At 40.5% G+C, this 21,077-nt stretch overlaps 1 protein-coding gene across 1 annotated transcript; it reads left to right on the top strand.

Annotated features, from left to right (window-relative positions):
- Positions 1–1,572: 1,572 nt before the first annotated feature.
- On the top strand, positions 1,573–19,171 carry LOC308699095 (protein-glutamine gamma-glutamyltransferase 5-like; the record flags this gene model as incomplete). The annotated part of the gene is made up of 14 exons (XM_081379683.1): positions 1,573–1,579; positions 1,667–1,846; positions 2,329–2,559; positions 3,773–3,891; positions 4,735–4,863; positions 4,945–5,122; positions 6,868–7,003; positions 11,659–11,762; positions 11,905–12,147; positions 13,861–13,893; positions 13,988–14,194; positions 15,126–15,286; positions 16,147–16,283; positions 19,021–19,171. 14 exons carry the CDS (start codon positions 1,573–1,575, stop codon positions 19,169–19,171), a joined length of 2,016 nt encoding a protein of 671 aa, XP_081235809.1.
- Positions 19,172–21,077: the final 1,906 nt, after the last annotated feature.

Below are 21,077 nucleotides of genomic sequence, written 5' to 3'. Positions count from 1 at the left end.
TGGGGAGGGGGGGGGGGATTTACATGCCTAAGACTTTTGCACAGTACTGTATATGTAAGACTGGAAAAACTGGAAGAACTGGAAGGGAGAGCTACTCTCTGAGATAACAAAGGAAATTAACATTTGATCTCACCCTTATGCACTATCAAGACGAAAGACTCAAAACAGTATCATCCTAATCTACATTTCTTCCCCTCATCCCACACTCCTTCTCTATAAGAGATCACCAAAAACTCACCCAAGAATCTAAATGGTTAAATGTGAATAATTATCACAGAGTATTATACTACGTTGTTATACTACTATGTTTGGTATCATTTAAAATGTCACAGTGCGACTGGTACAAATGTCTCATTTCCAAAAATTTTATCGATTATCTTTGAATTGATTATGAAATTGGCATGATACATTTACCTGACATAATAAATTGTTACATTTGATTATTCTAACTGACTTTGACATTATTTTCATTAAAGAGTTAAAAGGAATAGTCAAACATTCGCTCACATTTAATGATGCAGATTTCATTAAAACCTTTTCATTTATGGAGTCAGATGAAATAACGAGAAAATACATATGAGAAAATGTATTGCATTTAATCAAAAATACTTTGCCACGAGAAAAAAAGACACCATATTCACAGTGTGGGTGTGTGATCTCAAGCCCTTTCCATGACTGTAGATCGCAGTCTCAGGCTTTGTAAATGCAGACCATTCAGTCTTTATAAAATGCAGATTTATTATAAATTATACAACAATGAAAATATCACAAAAAATCTATTACACCACATTATTAGTCATCTATGAAGTTAAATCACACAAAACCAGTTAAGAACAAAAATTTCACCCCATAACCAAAAGAAAGGTTGCATTTCGTTAAATGCATTCATTTTGCTTAAATATATATATATATATATATTTTTTTGTCAAATTTTATTCATATTTAGATTTTTCTAAATGAGCCCCCCCTCATCTATTTATCATAATGTAATGCAAAAATGATATGTACGGACACCTTGCATGGAGCCATAGTATACACATGCATAAAAGTACACATTTGCTGGCTCTAATCCTACACCAAGTCCATTTATATAAATAGAAAATAAAATTGGTCCTAAAATAGATCCTTGAGGAACACCTGCCTTTATTATTAGAGGAGTAGAATTTTAATTATTGACACGTACTGTGTTTTTCCAGTCAAATAGTTTTAAAACCACTTCAGTTCTGTATCACTAAAACCTATACATTTGAGCCTCTGCAAAAGAAGACTATGATCCACAGAATCAAATGCTTTGGATAAATCAATACTAAGTGCAACACATGATTTTATTTTTTAGCATCCATAGGATGAAACAACTCAGCATTTTTTAGATTGTGATCTCACCTTTGTCCCAATAAATGCAGATGTCTGATTACATGCATGTGCATCCACCCGCTGAAACGCTACATTTTGCATTTTGACTTCACTTGAATGTGGTCTGATGTCTCAGGGCAGGGCTGAAGAAAGTCATATATAAAGCTCAATAAACGTAGAACCTGAATCTAACAGCAAACGACAACACCGCAGTATATGATGGACGGTAAGCTTCAATTTTAATTTATTTAATTTGTACCGTTTTACTAGCAAGGCATTTTCTTAATTTTAACATGTGCTCATTTTTCTACAGAGTTGAAGCTTCGAAATGTCCACCTGCAGCAGGTCCAGAACCAGATCCGGCACAAGACTGATGGTCTGAGCTCCAGCACTCTGGTGCTGCGCAGAGGACAGCCCTTCACCATCCTCATCAACTATGATGGACGGCCATTCGATCCACTGAAGGATAAACTGTTCTTCCGGATTGTTCTTGGTATGTTTGTGTGTTTGTGCGAGTGCTAAATAAACGTACAGCCTCATCTCACTCTCTCTTCATTACGATTATCAGTAAATAATCATATTTTCCAAATGCAGTTATTCAAATCGCTTAGAAATTTAATTTATTAATTTATAAATATTTAATATATAAACCTGGATTTTGTGTAGTTAAAACACATTCAGTTATTAGTACGATGTAGTTACCTTATATTACCCTGTGCTTTTTACTTTAGATAAGTACACAAAAGTGCACGTACTATAAAATAAAGTGCAACCAAAGTATTTTGAGTGTAGGACAGATTGTCGTATGGCTTCTACACACGTATACACTATTGCTTAACAGATCAGAGCTTATAGTAAGTCAGTCTTGAAAGGTTACTGATAAAAACTAATTCCTTTATGGTGAACACGAGTAGTATTTGACTTCCAGAGCCCTATATTTGTGTTTAAGTCTGAACCCCACTGTGTTCACCGCAGGGCCGCTGTCTGTGGAGGTGCCGGTCTCTGTGTCTGGACAACCTTCTCCATCTCAGTGGAGTGCCATTCTGGAGGGGAGCGTACCAGGCCGTACGCTTACCGTATCACTGTCCAGTCCTGCATCTTCCTCAGTAGGGGTCTATACACTCCACCTGAGAGTCGAGACCCGCGGGAGCATTAAATCCCATGTGCTCGGAGAGTTCACGCTCCTCTGCAACCCCTGGTGCCAAGGTGAGCAGGAGAAGAACTGTAAATGAACAATAGTATGTACCTGTATGAGTTTCTGTGTTCTGTTAAACACAAAAGAAGATAGTTTGCTAAACAGTTGCTGGTACCCATTGACTTCTATAGAATATATATATATTTTTTTCATATTATGGAGATCAATGGGGTCCAGCAACTGTTTGGTTACTAACATTCTTCAAAATGTCTTTTGTGTTCAACATAACGAAATAAACGTACACATTCAAGTCACTATGATATTCTGGTCTCTAGATAGGCTATCATAAGTTTAAAGCCTAGATATGTATCTCCTGAACAACACACATCATTTGAGAAATCATTCATGTTTGTAGAACTCGTCATAATCTTACACTAAGATTTACATTGGAATTATTGTATATTTGAATATAAATGAATATAAATTGAATATTAACTTTGACCAAGGCTCAACCAATCAAATCTGACTGGTTGAGCCTTGCTCAAAGTTAATACACACTGTCAGCTAATAAACTATATTACATGGTGAAGATATTATTTTTAAGAATTTTACTTGATATACACTACAGTCTATAAGTTTGGTGTCTGTAAGATTTTTTAATGTTTATTTCTTATGCTAACTCTTATGTATTTATTTGATAAATATACGGTTAAAACAGTAAAATATTATTACAATCTAGAATAGCTGTTTTTTATGTGAATATATTGTAAAATGTCATTTATTCCTGTGATCAAAGCTAAATTTGCAGCACCATTACTCCAATCTTCAGTGTCACATGAACCTTCAGAATTAATTGAAATACAATGATTATCTGCTCAAGAACCATTTCTGATTATTATCAGTGTTGAAAACAGTTGAGCTGCTATAGAGTTTTGTGGAAACTTGCATTTTCAGAATTCTTTTATGAATAGAAAGTGCAAAAGAACAGCATTTAATTTAAATAGAAATCTTTTGCAAAATGATTAATGTTTAATGTCACTTCTGATTAATTTAATGTGTCCTCGCTGAATAAAAGTATTCATTTATTTAAAAAAAATTAATCTGGCCCCAAACTTTTGAACGGTATAGTGTAATAATATGTTGAATAGTGATGTCTTTCATTTTATAGAACTTCACCTTCATACGTACAAAACCCTTAGCTGGGGTAAAATCACTGTAATGCACGGCTTATTGCTTTCATTTATTATCATTATACCAAGCTCACTTTCTTCTGTTATTCTGCAGCTGATTCCGTGTTCCTGCAGTCGGAGGATCTGAGGAATGAATACATCAGGAATGACATCGGCCTGCTGTTTAAAGGCAGCCCGAGTAACATTGAACCCAGACCCTGGTCTTTCGATCAGGTGAGACGTTTGACTGTTGACTGATGGCACAACACTGAAAAACTGCTTCTCATTAAAGGTCCATTGTGTAATATTTAGGAGGATCTGTTGACAGAAATGCAATATCATATACATAACTATGTTTTCAGTGGTGTATAAAGATCTTACTTAAAGGGATACCTCACCGATTAGCATTAAGCTTTGTATCAGTAGAAGCCCGGTAGTATTTTCGAATGACCGTGCTTCCCTCCCTCATATCCCCCTGAGACCAGAGATTTCTGTATTGTTAGATTACAATAATATACATGTAATCGTCATTTTGCGTCATCAGAGGCTTTTTTGTCCTGAGGCGAGAGACTACAGCCAGTAGGAGGAGCTAGTTCCACGTTTTCAACCCGCCCATCAGGGGATCTCACAATAAAACGGCATCTTTACAGTTTCGGGTCAGCTAGTAGCCCAGTTGTATCATTTCTCCCGAAACTGCCCTCTGTAACCGGTAGGCGTGGCTTGGCTTCTACAGTGGCCCTAAACGGACAAACACGTTTTGTCACTATGTTGTTCTTCGTGCAAAGAAGCTAGCTAAAGTTAGCGAATAAAACACTAAAGCAATGATGAACAAGTAACAATAATATTCACAATAACATATCTGTCGTTTTACTGAATAATTAAGTAAACCTAATTTCTTAATGTATCTTTGTAAAAAAACCTCATTGCTTAACTGGCTACTCTCTGCTGTCTCAGACGACGACATATTTTCCTGTTGGCCACCGTAACTTCTGTTGGTTGCTATTCGTAACCTTACCACTAGATGCTGCTAAAGATTACACAGTGCACCTTTAACAACTGACACACATGTATTTTCAGTATGAAAAAGGAATACTGGACATCTGTATGAAGTTGCTGCAGTTGAGTCCTCAATCTCAAACGGACGCGAGGAAAGATCTTCTGAACCGCAATAATCCGGTGTACATCGGGCGTGTGATCTCAGCTATGGTGAGGAGGATCTCCTCTTATTCTCTGCTCTCCACTCACTCTCTCCATGTGCTCATGTAGTCTCTCTGTCTTTCTCATCAGGTGAACTGTCAGGATGATAAAGGGGTGTTAATGGGGAACTGGTCAGAAAACTACAGCGATGGTGTAAACCCCTCCACGTGGTCCGGCAGCGCAGATATTCTCTGGAAGTGGTCAGAAACACAATTCAGCCCTGTGAGATACGGACAGTGCTGGGTGTTCGCTGCTGTCATGTGTACAGGTGCGACCAGTATGAGTTCTTACACTACCGTTAGAACGTTTGGGGTCAGATTATTATAAAAAATAAAAATAAAAATAAATATATATATATATATATATATATATATATATATATATATATATATATATATATATATATATACAGTGCTATGCATAAGTTTAGACACCCATGCTAAAGTTGACTAAAAAGAGGAATAAAAAATCATCTTTTGGAAACTGAACTTAATGCCTTAATTTAAAAAATTAGGAAAAATCCAACCTTTAAGGACACCAATTTTCTTTGTGAATGAATAATGTATCGTAAATAAATAAATGTTCTTCCTTAAAATACAGGGTGCATAAGTTTGGACACCCCTATGTTAAATTCCCATAGAGGCAGGCAGATTTTTATTTTTAAGTATTTTTTTTTATGTATTTTTTAGGATACTATGCATCCTGATAAAGTTCCCTTGGCCTTTGGAATTAAAATAGCCCCACATCCTCACATAGCCTTCACCATACCTAGAGATTGGCATGGGGTACTTTCCGTAAGATCATCTCTCAATGCAAATCAAACTAGCTATTAGGCTAACTGAAATAAAACCATGCCAATCTCTAGGTATGGTGAAGGCTATGTGATGATGTGGGGCTATTTTAATTCCAAAGGCCAAGGGAACTTTATCAGGATGCATAGTATCCTAAAAAATTTTTTTTTTTAAATACTTAAAAATAAAAATCTGTCTGCCTCTATGGGAATTTAACATAGGAGTGTCCAAACTTATGCACCCTGTATTTTAAGGAAGAACATTTATTTATTTACGATACATTATTCATTCACAAAGAAAATTGGTGTCCTTAAAGGTTGGATTTTTCCTAATTTTTTAAATTAAGGCATTAAGTTCAGTTTCCAAAAGATGATTTTTTATTCCTCTTTTTAGTCAACTTTAGTATGGGTGTCTAAACTTATGCATAGCACTGTATATATATATATATATATATATATATATATATATATATATATATATATATATATATATATATATTTTTTTGTTTTTTTTTTGTTTGTTTGTTTGTTTTTTTTGTAGCAAGGATGCATTAAATTAATTGGCAGTGGCAGTAAATACATTTATAATGTTACAAAATATTTTTGTTTCAAATAAATAGTTCTTTTGAACTTTCTATTTATCAAATGCATCAGTTTCCACAAAAATGTGAAGCAGCACAACTGTTTTCAACATTGATAATAATCAGAAATGTTTCTTGAGCAGCAAATCATCATATTATAATGATTTCTGAAGGATCATGTTACACTGAAGATTGGAGTAATGATGCTAAAAATGTTGCTTTGATCACAGGAATAAATTACATTTTAACATATATTCACATAGAACAGGTATTTTAAATTGCAATAATATATCACTGTTTTTACTGTATTTTTGTCATAAAAAAAAAATGTCCTTAAAGTTTTAATTTACCCAAAAATCTTGCAAACTGGTATGCTGTAATTTTCTGTGAAACACAAAAGGAGATGTTAGGAAGAAAGTTCAAGCTGCTCTTTTCATACAGTAAAAATGGACGGTGGTTTATACAGCCAAGCTCCAAAAGAGCCAATGGCTTTGTGTTTCTCAGATTGTGTTGAGTAAAATAATCTGTGTTTGGGGTGTGTAATTGTTATGTTTTTTTAATTGTATTCCATTAATGGGTCATTGGTAATTGAATTAGTGCTGTTGATGATCGATATATAAAATGCATTTGTTTGTGTCACAGTAATGAGAGCCCTCGGCATTCCAACTCGAGTGGTCACCAACTTTAACTCCGCTCACGACACAAACGCGAACATGGTGATTGAGGAATATTACTCGGAGAAGGGGGAAAAGCTGTCCATCGGTCGGGATAGCATCTGGTAAGTTAAGCCTTGAAGCTAAAAAGTCTTCTTATTATAGTTATGTTGCTAAAACATTCACTACTTTTCAAAAATCTGGGGTCGGAAATATTTTTAAATGTTTTTGAAAGAAGTCTCTTCTGCTCACCAATGCTGCATTTATCTGATAAAAATATACTGTAAAAACAGTGAAATATTATAACAATTTAAAATAACTGTTTTCTATTTGATTATGCCCCTCCTTGAACTGCCACCTTACCGTGGTGGAGGGGTTTGAGTACCCGAATGAACCTAGGAGCTATGTTGTCTGGGGCTATATGCCCCTGGTAGGGTCTCCCAAGGCAAACAGGTCCTAGGCGACGGGGTCAGACTAAGAGCGGTTCAAAAACCCTTATGATGCCAAAAAAAACGAGGACCGTGACGTCGCCCGGTATGGCGCAGCCGGGGCCCCACCCTGGAGCCAGGCCCGGGGTTGAGGCTCGTATGCGAGCGCCTGGTGGTCGGGCCTCCCCCCATGGGGTCCGGCCGGGCCCGAAGGAGCGACATGGGGACACCCTCCCGTGGACCCACCACCTGCAGGAGGGACCGTAAGGGGCTGGTGCTAAGTGGATCGGGCGGCAGTCGAAGGCGGGGGCCTAGACAACCCGATCCCTGGACGCGGAATCTAGCTCTAGGGACATGGAATGTCACCTCTCTGGCGGGGAAGGAGTCTGAGGTTGTGCGTGAGGTTCAGAGATTCCGACTAGAGATAGTTGGGATCACCTCTACGCACGGCTTGGGCTCTGGAACCACACTCCTCGAGAGAGGATGGACTCTTCACCACTCTGGAGTTGCCCATGGTGAGAGGCGGCGGGCTGGTGTGGGTTTGCTTATAGCCCCCCAGCTCAGCCGCCATGTGTTGGAGTTCACCCCGGTGAACGAGAGGGTCGCTTCCCTACGCCTTTGGGTCGGGGATAGGTCTCTCACTGTCGTTTGTGCTTACGGGCCGAACGGCAGTGTAGAGTACCCGGCCTTCTTGGAGTCTCTGGGAGGGGTGCTGGAAAGTGCTCTGACTGGGGACTCCGTCGTTCTACTGGGGGACTTCAACGCCCACGTGGGCAGCGACAGTGACACCTGGAGGGGCGTGATTGGGAGGAACGGCCCCCCTGATCTGAACCCGAGTGGTGTTCTGTTATTAGACTTCTGTGCTAGTTACAGCTTGTCCATAACGAACACCATGTTCAAGCATAAGGGTGTCCATCAGTGCACATGGCACCAGGACACCCTAGGCCGGAGGTCGATGATCGACTTTGTGGTCATTTCATCCGACCTCCGGCCGTATGTCTTGGACACTCGGGTGAAGAGAGGGGCGGAGCTGTCAACTGATCACCACCTGGTGGTGAGTTGGATCCGATGGCGGGGGAGGAAGCTGGACAGACTCGGCAGACCCAAACGTACTGTGAGGGTCTGTTGGGAACGTTTGGCCGAATCTCCTGTCAGAGAGATCTTCAACTCCCACCTCCGGCAGAGCTTCGACCAGATCCCGAGGGAGTCTGGAGATATTGAGTCCGAGTGGACCATGTTCTCCACCTCCATTGTCAACGCGGCCACTCGGAGCTGTGGCCGTAAGGTCTCCGGTGCCTGTCGAGGCGGCAATCCCCGAACCCGGTGGTGGACACCGGAAGTAAGGGATGCCGTCAAGCTGAAGAAGGAGTCCTATCGGGCCTGGCTGGCTTGTGGGACGCCTGAGGCAGCTGATGGGTACCGACGGGCCAAGCGGACTGCAGCCCGGGTGGTTGTGGAGGCAAAAACTCGGGCCTGGGAGGAGTTCGGTGAGGCCATGGAGAAGGACTATCGGTCGGCCTCGAAGAGATTCTGGCAAACCGTCCGGCGCCTCAGGAGGGGGAAGCAGTGCCCTACCAACGCTGTTTACAGTGGAGGTGGGCAGCTGTTGACCTCGACTGGGGATATCACCGGACAGTGGAAGGAATACTTCGAGGATCTCCTCAATCCCGCCGTCACGTCTTCCATTGAGGAAGCAGAGGCTGAGGGCTCGGAGGCGGACTCGTCCGTCACCCAAGCTGAAGTCACCGAGGTAGTCAAGAAACTCCTCGGTGGCAAGGCATCGGGGGTGGATGAGATCCGCCCTGAGTACCTCAAGTCTCTGGATGTTGTAGGGCTGTCTTGGCTGACACGCCTCTGCAACATCGCGTGGCGGTCGGGGACAGTACCTTTGGACTGGCAGACCGGAGTGGTGGTCCCTCTTTTCAAGAAGGGGGATCGGTGGGGGTGCTCCAACTATAGGGGGATCACACTTCTCAGCCTCCCTGGGAAAGTCTATGCCAGGGTACTGGAGAGGAGAATCCGGCCGATAGTAGAACCTCGGATACAGGAGGAACAGTGTGGTTTTCGTCCCGGTCGTGGAACACTGGACCAGCTCTATACCCTCTACAGGGTGCTGGAGGGCTCATGGGAGTTTGCCCAACCAATCCACATGTGCTTTGTGGATTTGGAGAAGGCATTCGACTGTGTCCCTCGCGGCGGCCTGTGGAGGGTGCTCCGGGAGTATGGGGTCCGGGGCCCTTTGCTAAGGGCTATCCGGTCCCTGGACGACCGGAGCAGGAGCTTGGTTCGTATTGCCAGCAGTAAGTCAGACTTGTTCCCGGTGCGTGTTGGACTCTGGCAGGGCTGCCCTTTGTCGCCGGTTCTGTTCATAATTTTTATGGACAGAATTTCTAGGCGCAGCCAGGGGCCGGAGGGGGTCAGGGTTGGGGACCACACGATTTCATCTCTGCTCTTTGCGGATGATGTTGTCGTGTTGGCCTCATCAAACCAGGACCTCCAGCATGCACTGGGACGGTTTGCAGCCGAGTGTGAAGCGGCTGGGATGAAAATCAGCACCTCCAAATCCGAGGCCATGGTTCTCAGTCGGAAAAGGGTGGTTTGCCCGCTTCAGGTTGGTGGAGAGTTCCTGCCTCAAGTGGAGGAGTTCAAGTATCTTGGGGTCTTGTTCACGAGTGAGGGAAGGATGGAACGGGAGATTGACAGGCGGATCGGTGCAGCTTCTGCAGTAATGCGGTCCCTGTACCGGTCTGTCGTGGTGAAGAAGGAGCTGAGCCGCAAGGCGAAGCTCTCGATTTACCAGTCAATCTACGTTCCTACTCTCACCTATGGTCATGAGCTGTGGGTCATGACCGAAAGGACAAGATCCCGGATACAAGCGGCCGAAATGAGCTTTCTCCGCAGGGTGGCTGGGCGATCCCTTAGAGATAGGGTGAGAAGCTCGGTCACTCGGGAGGAGCTCAGAGTAGAGCCGCTGCTCCTCCACATCGAGAGGGGTCAGTTGAGGTGGCTCGGGCATCTTTTCCGGATGCCTCCTGGACGCCTTCCCGGGAAGGTGTTCCGGGCATGTCCCACCGGGAGGAGACCCCGGGGAAGACCTAGGACACGCTGGAGAGACTATGTCTCCCGGCTGGCCTGGGAACGCCTCGGTGTCCCCCCGGAAGAGCTGGAGGAAGTGTCTGGGGAGAGGGAAGTCTGGGCATCCCTGCTTAGACTGCTGCCCCCGCGACCCGGCCCCGGATAAGCGGTAGAAGATGGATGGATGGATGAATGGATATTTGATTATGTTTTAAACTGTAATTTATTCCTTTGATCAAAGCTGAGTTTTCAGCATCATTACTCCAGTCTTCAGTGTCACATGATCCTTCAGAAATCATTCTAATATAATTCTAATATATCTTAAATCTTTTCAAAATTCGGTATTAAATTTCACTGTTACGCCGAGGATACACAGCTTTACATTTCTACAAACCCTGATTCCATTCTCCCCCCCGCCTGTCTTACCAACTGCCTTCACGAAATAAATGTTTGGTTTTCTGCCAATTTCCTCAAACTTAATGCCAGTAAGACTGAAGTACTCCTCATTGGTACTAATTCTACTCTTTCTAAGTCATGCAGTTTTTCATTATCCATTGACGGTTCTTCCATTTCTCCCTCCCGCCAGGTTAGGAACTTGGGGGTCATCTTTGACAGTACCCTTTCATTTGAAGCTCACATTAATAACATAGCCAGGTCTTGTTATTTTCATCTCCGCAATATTGCTCCCCTTCGTCCATTTCTCACTCCGCATAGTTCCTCTATTCTTGTTCATTCGCTTGTCACCTCCTGCATCGATTATTGTAACTCTCTATTATCTGGATTACCACACAAATCTCTTCATAAACTCCAGCTGATTCAGAATTCTGCAGCTCGTATCATAACCCGGACTTCACCTATTCAACACATTACCCCATCACTTCAACAGCTACATTGGCTTCCTATCAACTTTCAGATTGAATTTAAAATTCTCCTCCTCACATGCAAATCTCTTCTTTGATGAATAGAAAGTTCAAAAGAAAAGCATTTATTTGGAATAGAAATCTTTTGTAACATTATAAATGTCTTTACTCTCGCTTTTGATCAATTTAATGCATCCTTGCTGAATAAAAGTATTAATTTCTTCCCCTCCAAAAAACAAAACTTTTTGACCCTAAACTTTTGAAATGTACTTATTTTTATGTGTGAAGTCTTTTATTGTGTTTCTTGTTAGGATGCAGTACCTTTACAAATAAACCTGAATTGATTGCGGTTGAAATGAATTGTTTAGTGTTTTTAATCTGACAAAATGTGAGTTAAAAGTGTTTGGGCTTTTTCAGGAACTTCCATGTGTGGGTGGAGAGTTGGATGAAGAGGCCTGATCTGGATGGAGATTATGACGGCTGGCAGGTTCTTGACCCCACGCCACAAGAGACAAGCGCCGGTCAGTCAATGCTAATGCATACAGAAAACTCAAATGCTATTTATCCCTGCATGTGAATAAGACCAATCGCTTCAAAGCATGCTGTTATTCCAGCAGGGATATGATGCTGTTGATGCTAAAACATAAACTGAATCTGTCACAGGAACGTACCGCTGTGGTCCTGCTGCTGTGAAAGCCGTTCATGAGCAGAAGGTGAGCGCGCCATACGATGTGCCGTTCGTTTACGCAGAAGTCAATGCAGATGTGCGTAGAATAATCATCAGAGATGGGAAGATATTATCAACCAGCGTAGACAAAGACACAGTCGGAACCCTGATCTGCACCAAACGTCCCGGTCCAGCCATGCTCATGCAGGACATCACGTCAGAATACAAAACTGAGATGGGTAAGAGGAACACTGAGAAAGAATAAGAAAAATACTTACTGTTCAATAGATTTTTATATATCTATAAAAAAACGGATTTCTTTCTCATTTAGAAGGAATGCCATTTCCTATGAGCGGAAGTGGTAAGTCATTTTATGTATCTATTTTTTAAGATGAAGTGTGTAATTCATCTAGTATCAGCATTATCTGCAAAATATAACAAATAATGGTTGATGTTAAACAAGACTTTGAGGAAATATTTTAAAATAAACTCAACATCAGCCAAAGTCTAGTTTAATAATTATTTTTAGTTTTTTCTATGCTTTTAACGAGAGATAAAAAAAGAAACATATATCATGATGAGATTATTTGAGAGTTCGACGTCGACTACGTCTGACGTTCTCGACTGAATGGGATCACGCTAGGGATCTTCTTCGAGCATGCTTGAACGAGCCAATGTGTGCAATGGCGATGTGGATTGCATCACGTGCTCTGCCCCGCGAGACGGGTATAAATACGGAAGCGGATGCATACACCATCTGTCTTTCGCTTCGGAGCCGATCGTTCTCTATGACAAAATCTCTGAAGAGTGTTCACGTTCATTAGATTCTATAGCCTTCGTGTTGAGCTGGTTGCTTCCCGTGTGCTCTCTTCACATAGAAGCCAGTTAACACCATAAGCCCTGCTCGATGTGTCGGCTTGCTGCGCCATTCCCCTCCTATGGACTGGATACGTGCGCCATCTTGCTCCATTTGAGTTCCCCTTTGGCAGAACCCTGTTGAGCTCCTCCATACCCCCTGTGGCTCAGACGTGGCGGAGCGTCCGCTAGGCCTACACCTCGTATGCGTTGGTGGAACTTGTGTTAGGCTGGGTCCATATTTTGTGATCCCTACGGCGATCCCATATGTGTATTTTTCCACGGTACGGCTCCCTGCGGTGAGCCCGTGTCTTTCCCTTGGCAAAGTTTCTGCCGTCACTGTTTTGGTTGATCCTCCCCCCTGTTATAGGCTGGAGTCATCCCAGTGACATCCCATATGTTGTGCTGCCCGACATTTCGCCCAGTCCATATGTGTATCTCTCACGATTTCCCCCTTCGGGCTGGATGTGGCTTCTGTAGCATCCCTTCCTTCCATCGACAGGGCACGCTTTCCCAGTGTTATCCAAGTCTACTGAGCAGGTCTTGCGGAAAAGCCGTGACTTCCCTGGCCTAAGCCCTGTCCTATCACCGCCTCAAGATGCAGGAGGTTCAGCAGGCTTTTGTCTAGGCACTGGAAGGTGGCAGCTCTGTAGTGGCGTTTTCCAGGGTTAAGATCCCATTCAGTCGACGTCGACTACATCTGACGTCCTCGACTGAAAGGGAATGTCCTGGTTGCGTATGCAACCCACCGTAGTCCCTTTGCCACTATAGCTGGACCACCGCTGACTCCGAGTTACGCTCGGCTCCTCAGCGAAAAACAGATATTAATTAAAACAAAATATTAATAACTGGTTATGTTGTAGTCGATGCATGCTTTTTCCCATCTCAGCCTTTTGTTTTCTATGCATTTTTCTGAATAGAAATCTAAAACCTAAAACTGTAGCTGTAGTTTGACTTTTTTCATATTTTGATGTTTTAATCAATCTTGTAGGGTCGTTATCTAAGTATGCAATTTTATGCAGATATATATATATATATATATTAAAATTAATATATTTTTTGTAATTCATCTTCATTTTTAAAATACTCTCTTCCAGCTCGAAGTGGTGAAGGTGCTAATGGAATTGGCGGTACGTTTTAGCATTTGGTTTTTCTTCCCACATTAATAATGCTCTTTTATTGTGTGAGTGATATAACAGTGATTTTTCATGTCTTTTTATGCAGTTCTTCAGGGCATTGGAGTTTCTCTCCAGCTTGTGAAAGCACCTGTAGTCGGAGAAAACCTTTATTTCAACGTCATAATCACGAATAACACGGCAATTCCGAAACTGCTGACACAACGCGTGAACGCTCAGAACAAAGAGTACAACCGTAATCCCACTGGAACCTTCTGGGAGACTCATGATGATCTGACGATCGGCCCGAATGAAAGTAAGAATTCTGCAACCGATATTAAAATGCTTAAAATTAGTTAAAATGCAGTTAGGACTAGTTGTCTTCCACATTTACTCTGCTGTAGGGGTGGGCGATTTGGCAGAAATATAATATCACGATTGAAATAATCGTAATAATTTACATTATATTACATTACATTCAATTATTAAATTACATTTGAAATTGAAAAAAAAAACACCTTCCTTTTTTTTAAGTTAACTGGACAGCACTCGCATGCATCATGTGACTAAAATGTAACGTACTTCTGTCTGAAAGAATGCACACTACATACTGTTTACATACTTAAAAAAAAAAAAGAAAAGAAAAGAGGACCTTTGATGCTTTTTTACATGTTCATCTTTCTTTAGTGTGTAATGTTGCAAGGCACAAAGTCCCTCCAGCGGGAGTTCTTCTCTATATCAGTGTCAGTGTTTCTGAACTCCTGAAATGCCTCCATTGTAGTCTTGAGTTTCTTCCGGGAACGAACACATCACAATATTCCTCATTTAAATAATTCATACGCAGAATAAAGGGGCGGGGCCTGATTGAGTTAGTTAGTAGTGTGTTGAACTGGCGGTTATGGTAAGAGCGGGACATTTCACAAACACGTTTAAAGCGCTCGACCAATCACAACACACTGATCCAGCCGACCAATCAGAGCACAGTGTGCTTTTCAGAAGGAGGGGCTTCATAGAGACAGGAACTAAACAGAGCATTACTGACAGACTGGGAAGAATGACATAAAGTCACCTTTATTTATATAGCGCTTTATATGATACAGATATTTTCAAAGCAGCTTTACAGTGATAAAAGGAAAATCATTTAATGATGTGAACAGAGGTAATTTCGGCTGTAAAGTATGTGTTGAAATGATTCATTAGGAATTGCGCAATCAACTCCATGATTCCTCTCTGTTGTACTCCACCAGCTGTGACTGTAGAACACGAGATCTCCTACGAGTACATGCTGAATGAGGTTATGGAGGATTGCCTGGTTAACCTGGCTGTGGTTATAGAGGATGTGAAGTCTCAGGAGATAGTGCTGGCTTCAGAAGAGTTTAACATCAGCAGCCCTGCCCTCAATATACAGGTATTGGTGGCCCATCAATATACAGGGTGGGCCATTTATATGGATACACCGTAATAACATGGGAATGGTTGGTGATATTAAAGTCCTGTTTGTGGCACATTAGTATATGTGAGGGGGCAAACTCCTCAAGATGGGTGGTGACCATGACATATACTAATGTGCCACAAACAGGACTTTAATATCACCAACCATTCCCATGTTATTATGGTGTATCCATATAAATGGCCCACCCTGTATATATATATATATATATATATATATATATGAAGAGTTCAGATGCAAAAGCCTCTAAGTGCCATCTGAAATTTTCTTATAAAATAATAATTTTTATCAAGCTCATACATTTAAGTTCAGTAATTAATTGGCAATGAAAATTACTTATTAATTGTCATTTAAGTGAAATTACATCAGTTTGGACCAATGCAGCACCAATTCAACTAACCAATTTCTCTGGCATTTCTTTCTTTTTGCTGTATCGAAAACGTACCGAACCGTGACACCAGTGTATTGTATCGAACCGAACTGTGAATTTTGTGAACCGTTACACCCCTCATATATATATATATATATATATATATATATATATATATATATATATATATATATATATTACGCTCCTGTCATGGGCAAAAAAGAGCCTCATTAAACAATGGGTTGCAAATGCAGTTTCATGTTGACTTTAAGAAACAACACAATATTTGTTTTGTGACTAAATTAAAGTGTTTTCAGATTAGTTTTTGTAAACACGTGCATCACTCCAAGATCATAGGATATTATAAAAATAGATTTTTGGCATAATTGAATTCACAAGTAATAAAAGAAATAAAGCAATTTAATAAGAACCCTGTGTTTTCTTCCAGATTCAGAACGAGTCCTCGGTCTTCATTAACACACAGCAAGTTGCCACGGTAACCTTTACCAACCCGTTCAACGTTGCAGTGAGCGGTGACCTCATCGTAATGGGTTCAGGACTCTTGGAGGAGAAGGTTCAGATGAGGTACGTGAAGTGTTTCATTTCAGTGTTTAGAGCGAATAATCGCCAAATAAATGCACAAAAATAACCATGTAATTCAGTTAAATTACTGTTTTCGAAAAGGTTTCTCAAACACACCCCCATCTGCCATTGGTCAAACAGATAGCTCCGCCCCAAACACACACCATTGGTTGATACAGTGTGTTGGGCTGATGCTCAAACTAAATTGTAAAAATTTACCATGGTGACCATAATACCATAGTGACTTTACTTAGATCAATAATACAATAGTAATCATTTAAAAAGTAATTAAAAATACAGAAACATTCTTACAGTGTTTAAAAAAGTTCCCATATTCATCTATTGTGTACTGTTACAGTAGTAACAGTCATAGTATAGTAACTTTGGTATTTTAGCACACACAAGATTCCCATGGTAAATGTAGCTCACATACCTGACTCTGAAGGGCGTCTAACAGTCGAGTTCATACAGTAATACAGTGCTATGCGTAAGTTTAGACACCCATGCTAAAGTTGACTAAAAAGAGGAATAAAAAATCATCTTTTGGAAACTGAACTTAATGCCTTAATTTAAAAAACTGGGAAAAATCCAACCTTTAAGGACACCAATTTTCTTTGCGAATGAATCGTAAATAAATAAATGTTCTTCCTTGAAATACAGGGTGCATAAGTTTGGACACCCCTATGTTAAATTTCCATAGAGGCAGACAGATTTTTATTTTTAAGTATTTAATTTTTTTAATTAAAAAAAGCCCCACATCATCACATAGCCTTCACCATACCTAGAGTTTGGCATGGAGTACTTTCCATAAGATCATCTCTCAATGCAAATCAAACTAGCTATTAGGCTAACTGAAATAAAACCATGCCAATCTCTAGGTATGGTGAAGGCTATGTGATGATGTGGGGCTATTTTAATTCCAAAGGCCAAGGGAACTTTATCAGGATGCATAGTATCCTAAAAAATAAATAAAAATAAATACTTAAAAATAAAAATCTGCCTGCCTCTATGGGAATTTAACATAGGGGTGTCCAAACTTATGCACCCTGTATTTTAAGGAAGAACATTTATTTATTTACGATACATTATTCATTCACAAAGAAAATTGGTGTCCTTAAAGGTTGGATTTTTCCTAATTTTTTTAATTAAGGCATTAAGTTCAGTTTCCAAAAGATGATTTTTTATTCCTCTTTTTAGTCAACTTTAGTATGGGTGTCTAAACTTACGCATAGCACTGTATCTGTAAAGTGGGTGGGGTTGTTCCTGACATTTTTGACATCTTTATCTTGTTTATCTGTGACATCAGTTTCACTGCAGCTGTGTCTATTAAAAGTGTCAGTACACAATTTCAGAAACACTAAAATCACTGGTTATTTCAGTTTCTCTGTATGTATTGTGTGATCATATGCATAACACAGAAACTTTAGTGTACATTAATCTGTGTGTTAAACCTGCAGATTTGCCCGATTATACAATATAAACTCTCAGGGCCCTATTTTAACGATCTGAAACGCAAGTGTCAAAGCGCAAGTAACTTTGTGGGCGGGTCTTGGGCACTGTTGCTATTTGCAATAAATGACGGGATAAATGACTCTTGCGCTCGACGCAAATCTAAAATGGGTTGGTCTGAAGTAGCTTCATTATTCATAGGTGTGGTTTGGGCGTAACGTGAAATAAACCAATCAGAGCGTCATCTCACATTCCCTTTAAGAGCAGACGCGCTTGTTCTAAAGCGGATTCCTATTATAACTGCGGATTTGCCAGGCGCACGCCAGGAGCGGTTCACAGCCGAGGAGAGCAACACTCTCGTCAGGGACTTTGGGGATGGAGAAACCCACCCAAATTAATTTCAGTTAAAAAGGCGTATGATAATTTGGGTAAATGTGTAAGCTAGATGTATGCTTTTATAATAAATTGTCAATCTATCTATCTATCTATCTATCTATCTATCTATCTATCTATCTATCTATCTATCTATCTATCTATCTATCTATCTATCTATCTATCTATCTATCTATCTATCTATCTATCTATCTATCTATCTATCTATCTATCTATCTATCTATCTATCTATCTATCTATCTATCTATTGTAATAATGTATGATTTGCAAAAATGAAAACTGCTGCTTCTGTGTAGATGAGAGAATCAAAGTGTATGCGCGTTGTGCACACGCTACATTGATTATGGCCAAGCATGCGCCCTTAAAATAGCATATGAATAACATGCGCAACGCGCCACTGACTTTAAACTATTTTTTCCTGGTTAGTAGCTCAATTGTTTTCTAAACCTGCAAAATAGCATGAAGGAACGTTTGCGCCAGAACACGCCTCCTTTTTTGCGCTGAACCGCCCAGGGAGTGCAAGTTCATTCCCTAGTTTAGCGACGTGCTTCTGTGGAGGGAAAAGCGCGCTTTGCGCGGGTGCAAAATAGGAATGATACATGCGTCGGTGTACAAAGTCAATTGCGCTGGGTGCAAGATAGGGCCCTCAGACTTAAAGTAGTGGACCAACAGAATTAGAGTTAATCTATCTTAAATGTAAATTAAAGCCAGGATCAAAATTATGCTTTAAATTCAAGTTTGTTTAAGTTTGCTGCAACAGAATTATTATATAAGCCTTGATTTAATCTAGATTTAAGATGAATCGTTATTGTTTTTTTGTGTAAATCACTAACCCTAAACATGAGCATTAGTAATAGTGATTTCCCTGTCTTGAAATGTCCTGTTCTTTATATCTCAGGCTTACGATCCAGCCTCGAGAAACCATGAGGAGGCCCATCCATTTTATTCCCAGGATGACGGGAGCCAAGATGCTTCATGCTAGTTTAGTGTTGACCGCTCAGTCCACCATCCTCCGTGGATTCAAGACCGTCACTGTTCAAGCAGCTTAGAGGGAAACACCTTTACAGATGATTGTGAACACTCAACATGAAATACTTAGCTAGTGGCTTGAAGCACCTAGAAGAAATTATTGCTTTCTATTTAAAATTTTTTCAATGTAATTGAATCAATCTGAATAGTGTGTGCCGAGTTTATATTGGAAAAAGCCTGAAAATAAAGTTTTTTTCATTATATGTCCATGCATTATGCTTGTTTGCAATCTGTCCACATGTATTTGCCACCAGAGGGCAGAATAGTGAAGCCATTCACACCGGAGACTCTCAGGTTCAGTGAGTGCACACTTACTGCAGTGAAAACATTTCAAACACTGGCATGTTGAAACACATTACAGTTATTTTAGAAAAAGGCTGACAGTGTATCACTGAAGAATATGAGCATTAAATTAAAAAAAGACAACAGACTACACAAGTCCTTCTTTAACCTGAGGTAGTTTTGTGTCCCTTCATGGTTGGATTTTTAGTAAGATATTTTGACTTATTTTTGTTGCAATTTTTGTTTTGTTTTCTTCTATTTTTATGCATATATTAAATTTTTCCCACCATTGTCCTAGACGATGTTAAAATATCTAACAGAACTAAAAGCCATAAAACTCACCCCCCCCCCCCCCCCCCCCGGTTTTACAGACTAGACTTTAAGGTAGTCCCAGACTAATGTCGCGAATTAGCTCAAAAAAGGGGAATATTTAATAATATAATAATATATATATAATTACAACGAGTTATAATCTATTAAGAATATATAGATAGGCTAGATCAATGTTCAGAATAACCTTTAACAGAATTAATTTAACATCAAATAATCTGTATCCACCAAACTGACAGTACGATCTTCTTATCAACTCTCAAGGAAGATTCTTCTTCTTAACAACTCTCAAGAAGGGTTATTTTTCTGGTCATGAAGAATAAATTGCCTGTTCTATTAGATTACTATACTGTAAAGAACTCAACAATATAAAAGCTTGTAGCTAAGATCTCACATATAAGAGACTTTGTTAGGTGAGCAGGAGACAGAAGCAATCAAGCGTATAATGGGTTTTAATAAATGAAACTACAAATACATACGACTATACTTAAAGAATACATATAAACAGAATAACGAAAAAGAAAGAAAGAAAGAGAGAGTAGATCACAGAATGGCAAATATCACAAACAATTAACCTTTGAGAGCCAGCAAAGAATCAAATCACCTTAAAGGTATAGCGGAGGATTTCTTTTTCCGGGTGGATCATCAAGACTATTGGTCCTCCTAAGTGTCAATCATTCTGGTGATATGTTTACGTCAGGCCGTCGTACATGCGCTCAAAAGCACAGGATGGGCTTCCCACTGATGCCTCAGTCACAGTTTCTACTCGACAGGTAAAGTTTGGCATGCTATTTGGAGAAATCCATTTAAAATCACTGCTAGTAAAAGTTAATGTAAGCTATGATTAGCTCGTGCACACGTTTAATAGGCGTTCCCTCTCGGGAGCAGGTAGAGTGTTGCGCATGTGCATTTTTTCAAAAAGTGGAGAGGGCGGTTCTTTTCTAAAATTCGGGAAAATCCTCCACTATACCTTTAAAGCAGAGGCAAACAATCTTAAACGCATCTAAATCTCGATAGAAATAAAAGTTGCATGGATCTTTGGTGCTGAATGCGCGCGCGCGTGTGTGTGTGTGTGTGTGTGTGTGTGTGTGTGTGTGTGTGTGTGTGTGTGATGATCCTCACTGCATGGGTCCTGAGTTTGAAGCGTTCTGTTCTTCCGGAGAGCGTAAAGTTCAAAAGGTTTACTTGAAAGTAAAGTTGCCGGAAATTCAGGCTAAGTCCATTTCACCCGGAGATAGAAATGAATGACCACGGAAGAAAGACTAAAACGTAAGACAATACAAAACTAAGACGAGACCAAGAAGTAAAACGTAA

This window comes from Scardinius erythrophthalmus (genome assembly GCF_964197995.2).
Source record: "Scardinius erythrophthalmus genome assembly, chromosome: 12".
NCBI classification, from domain to species: Eukaryota; Metazoa; Chordata; class Actinopteri; order Cypriniformes; family Leuciscidae; genus Scardinius; species Scardinius erythrophthalmus.
The sequence above is the reverse complement of the archived record's forward strand: the minus strand, read 5'-3'. Positions and strand labels throughout refer to the sequence as shown.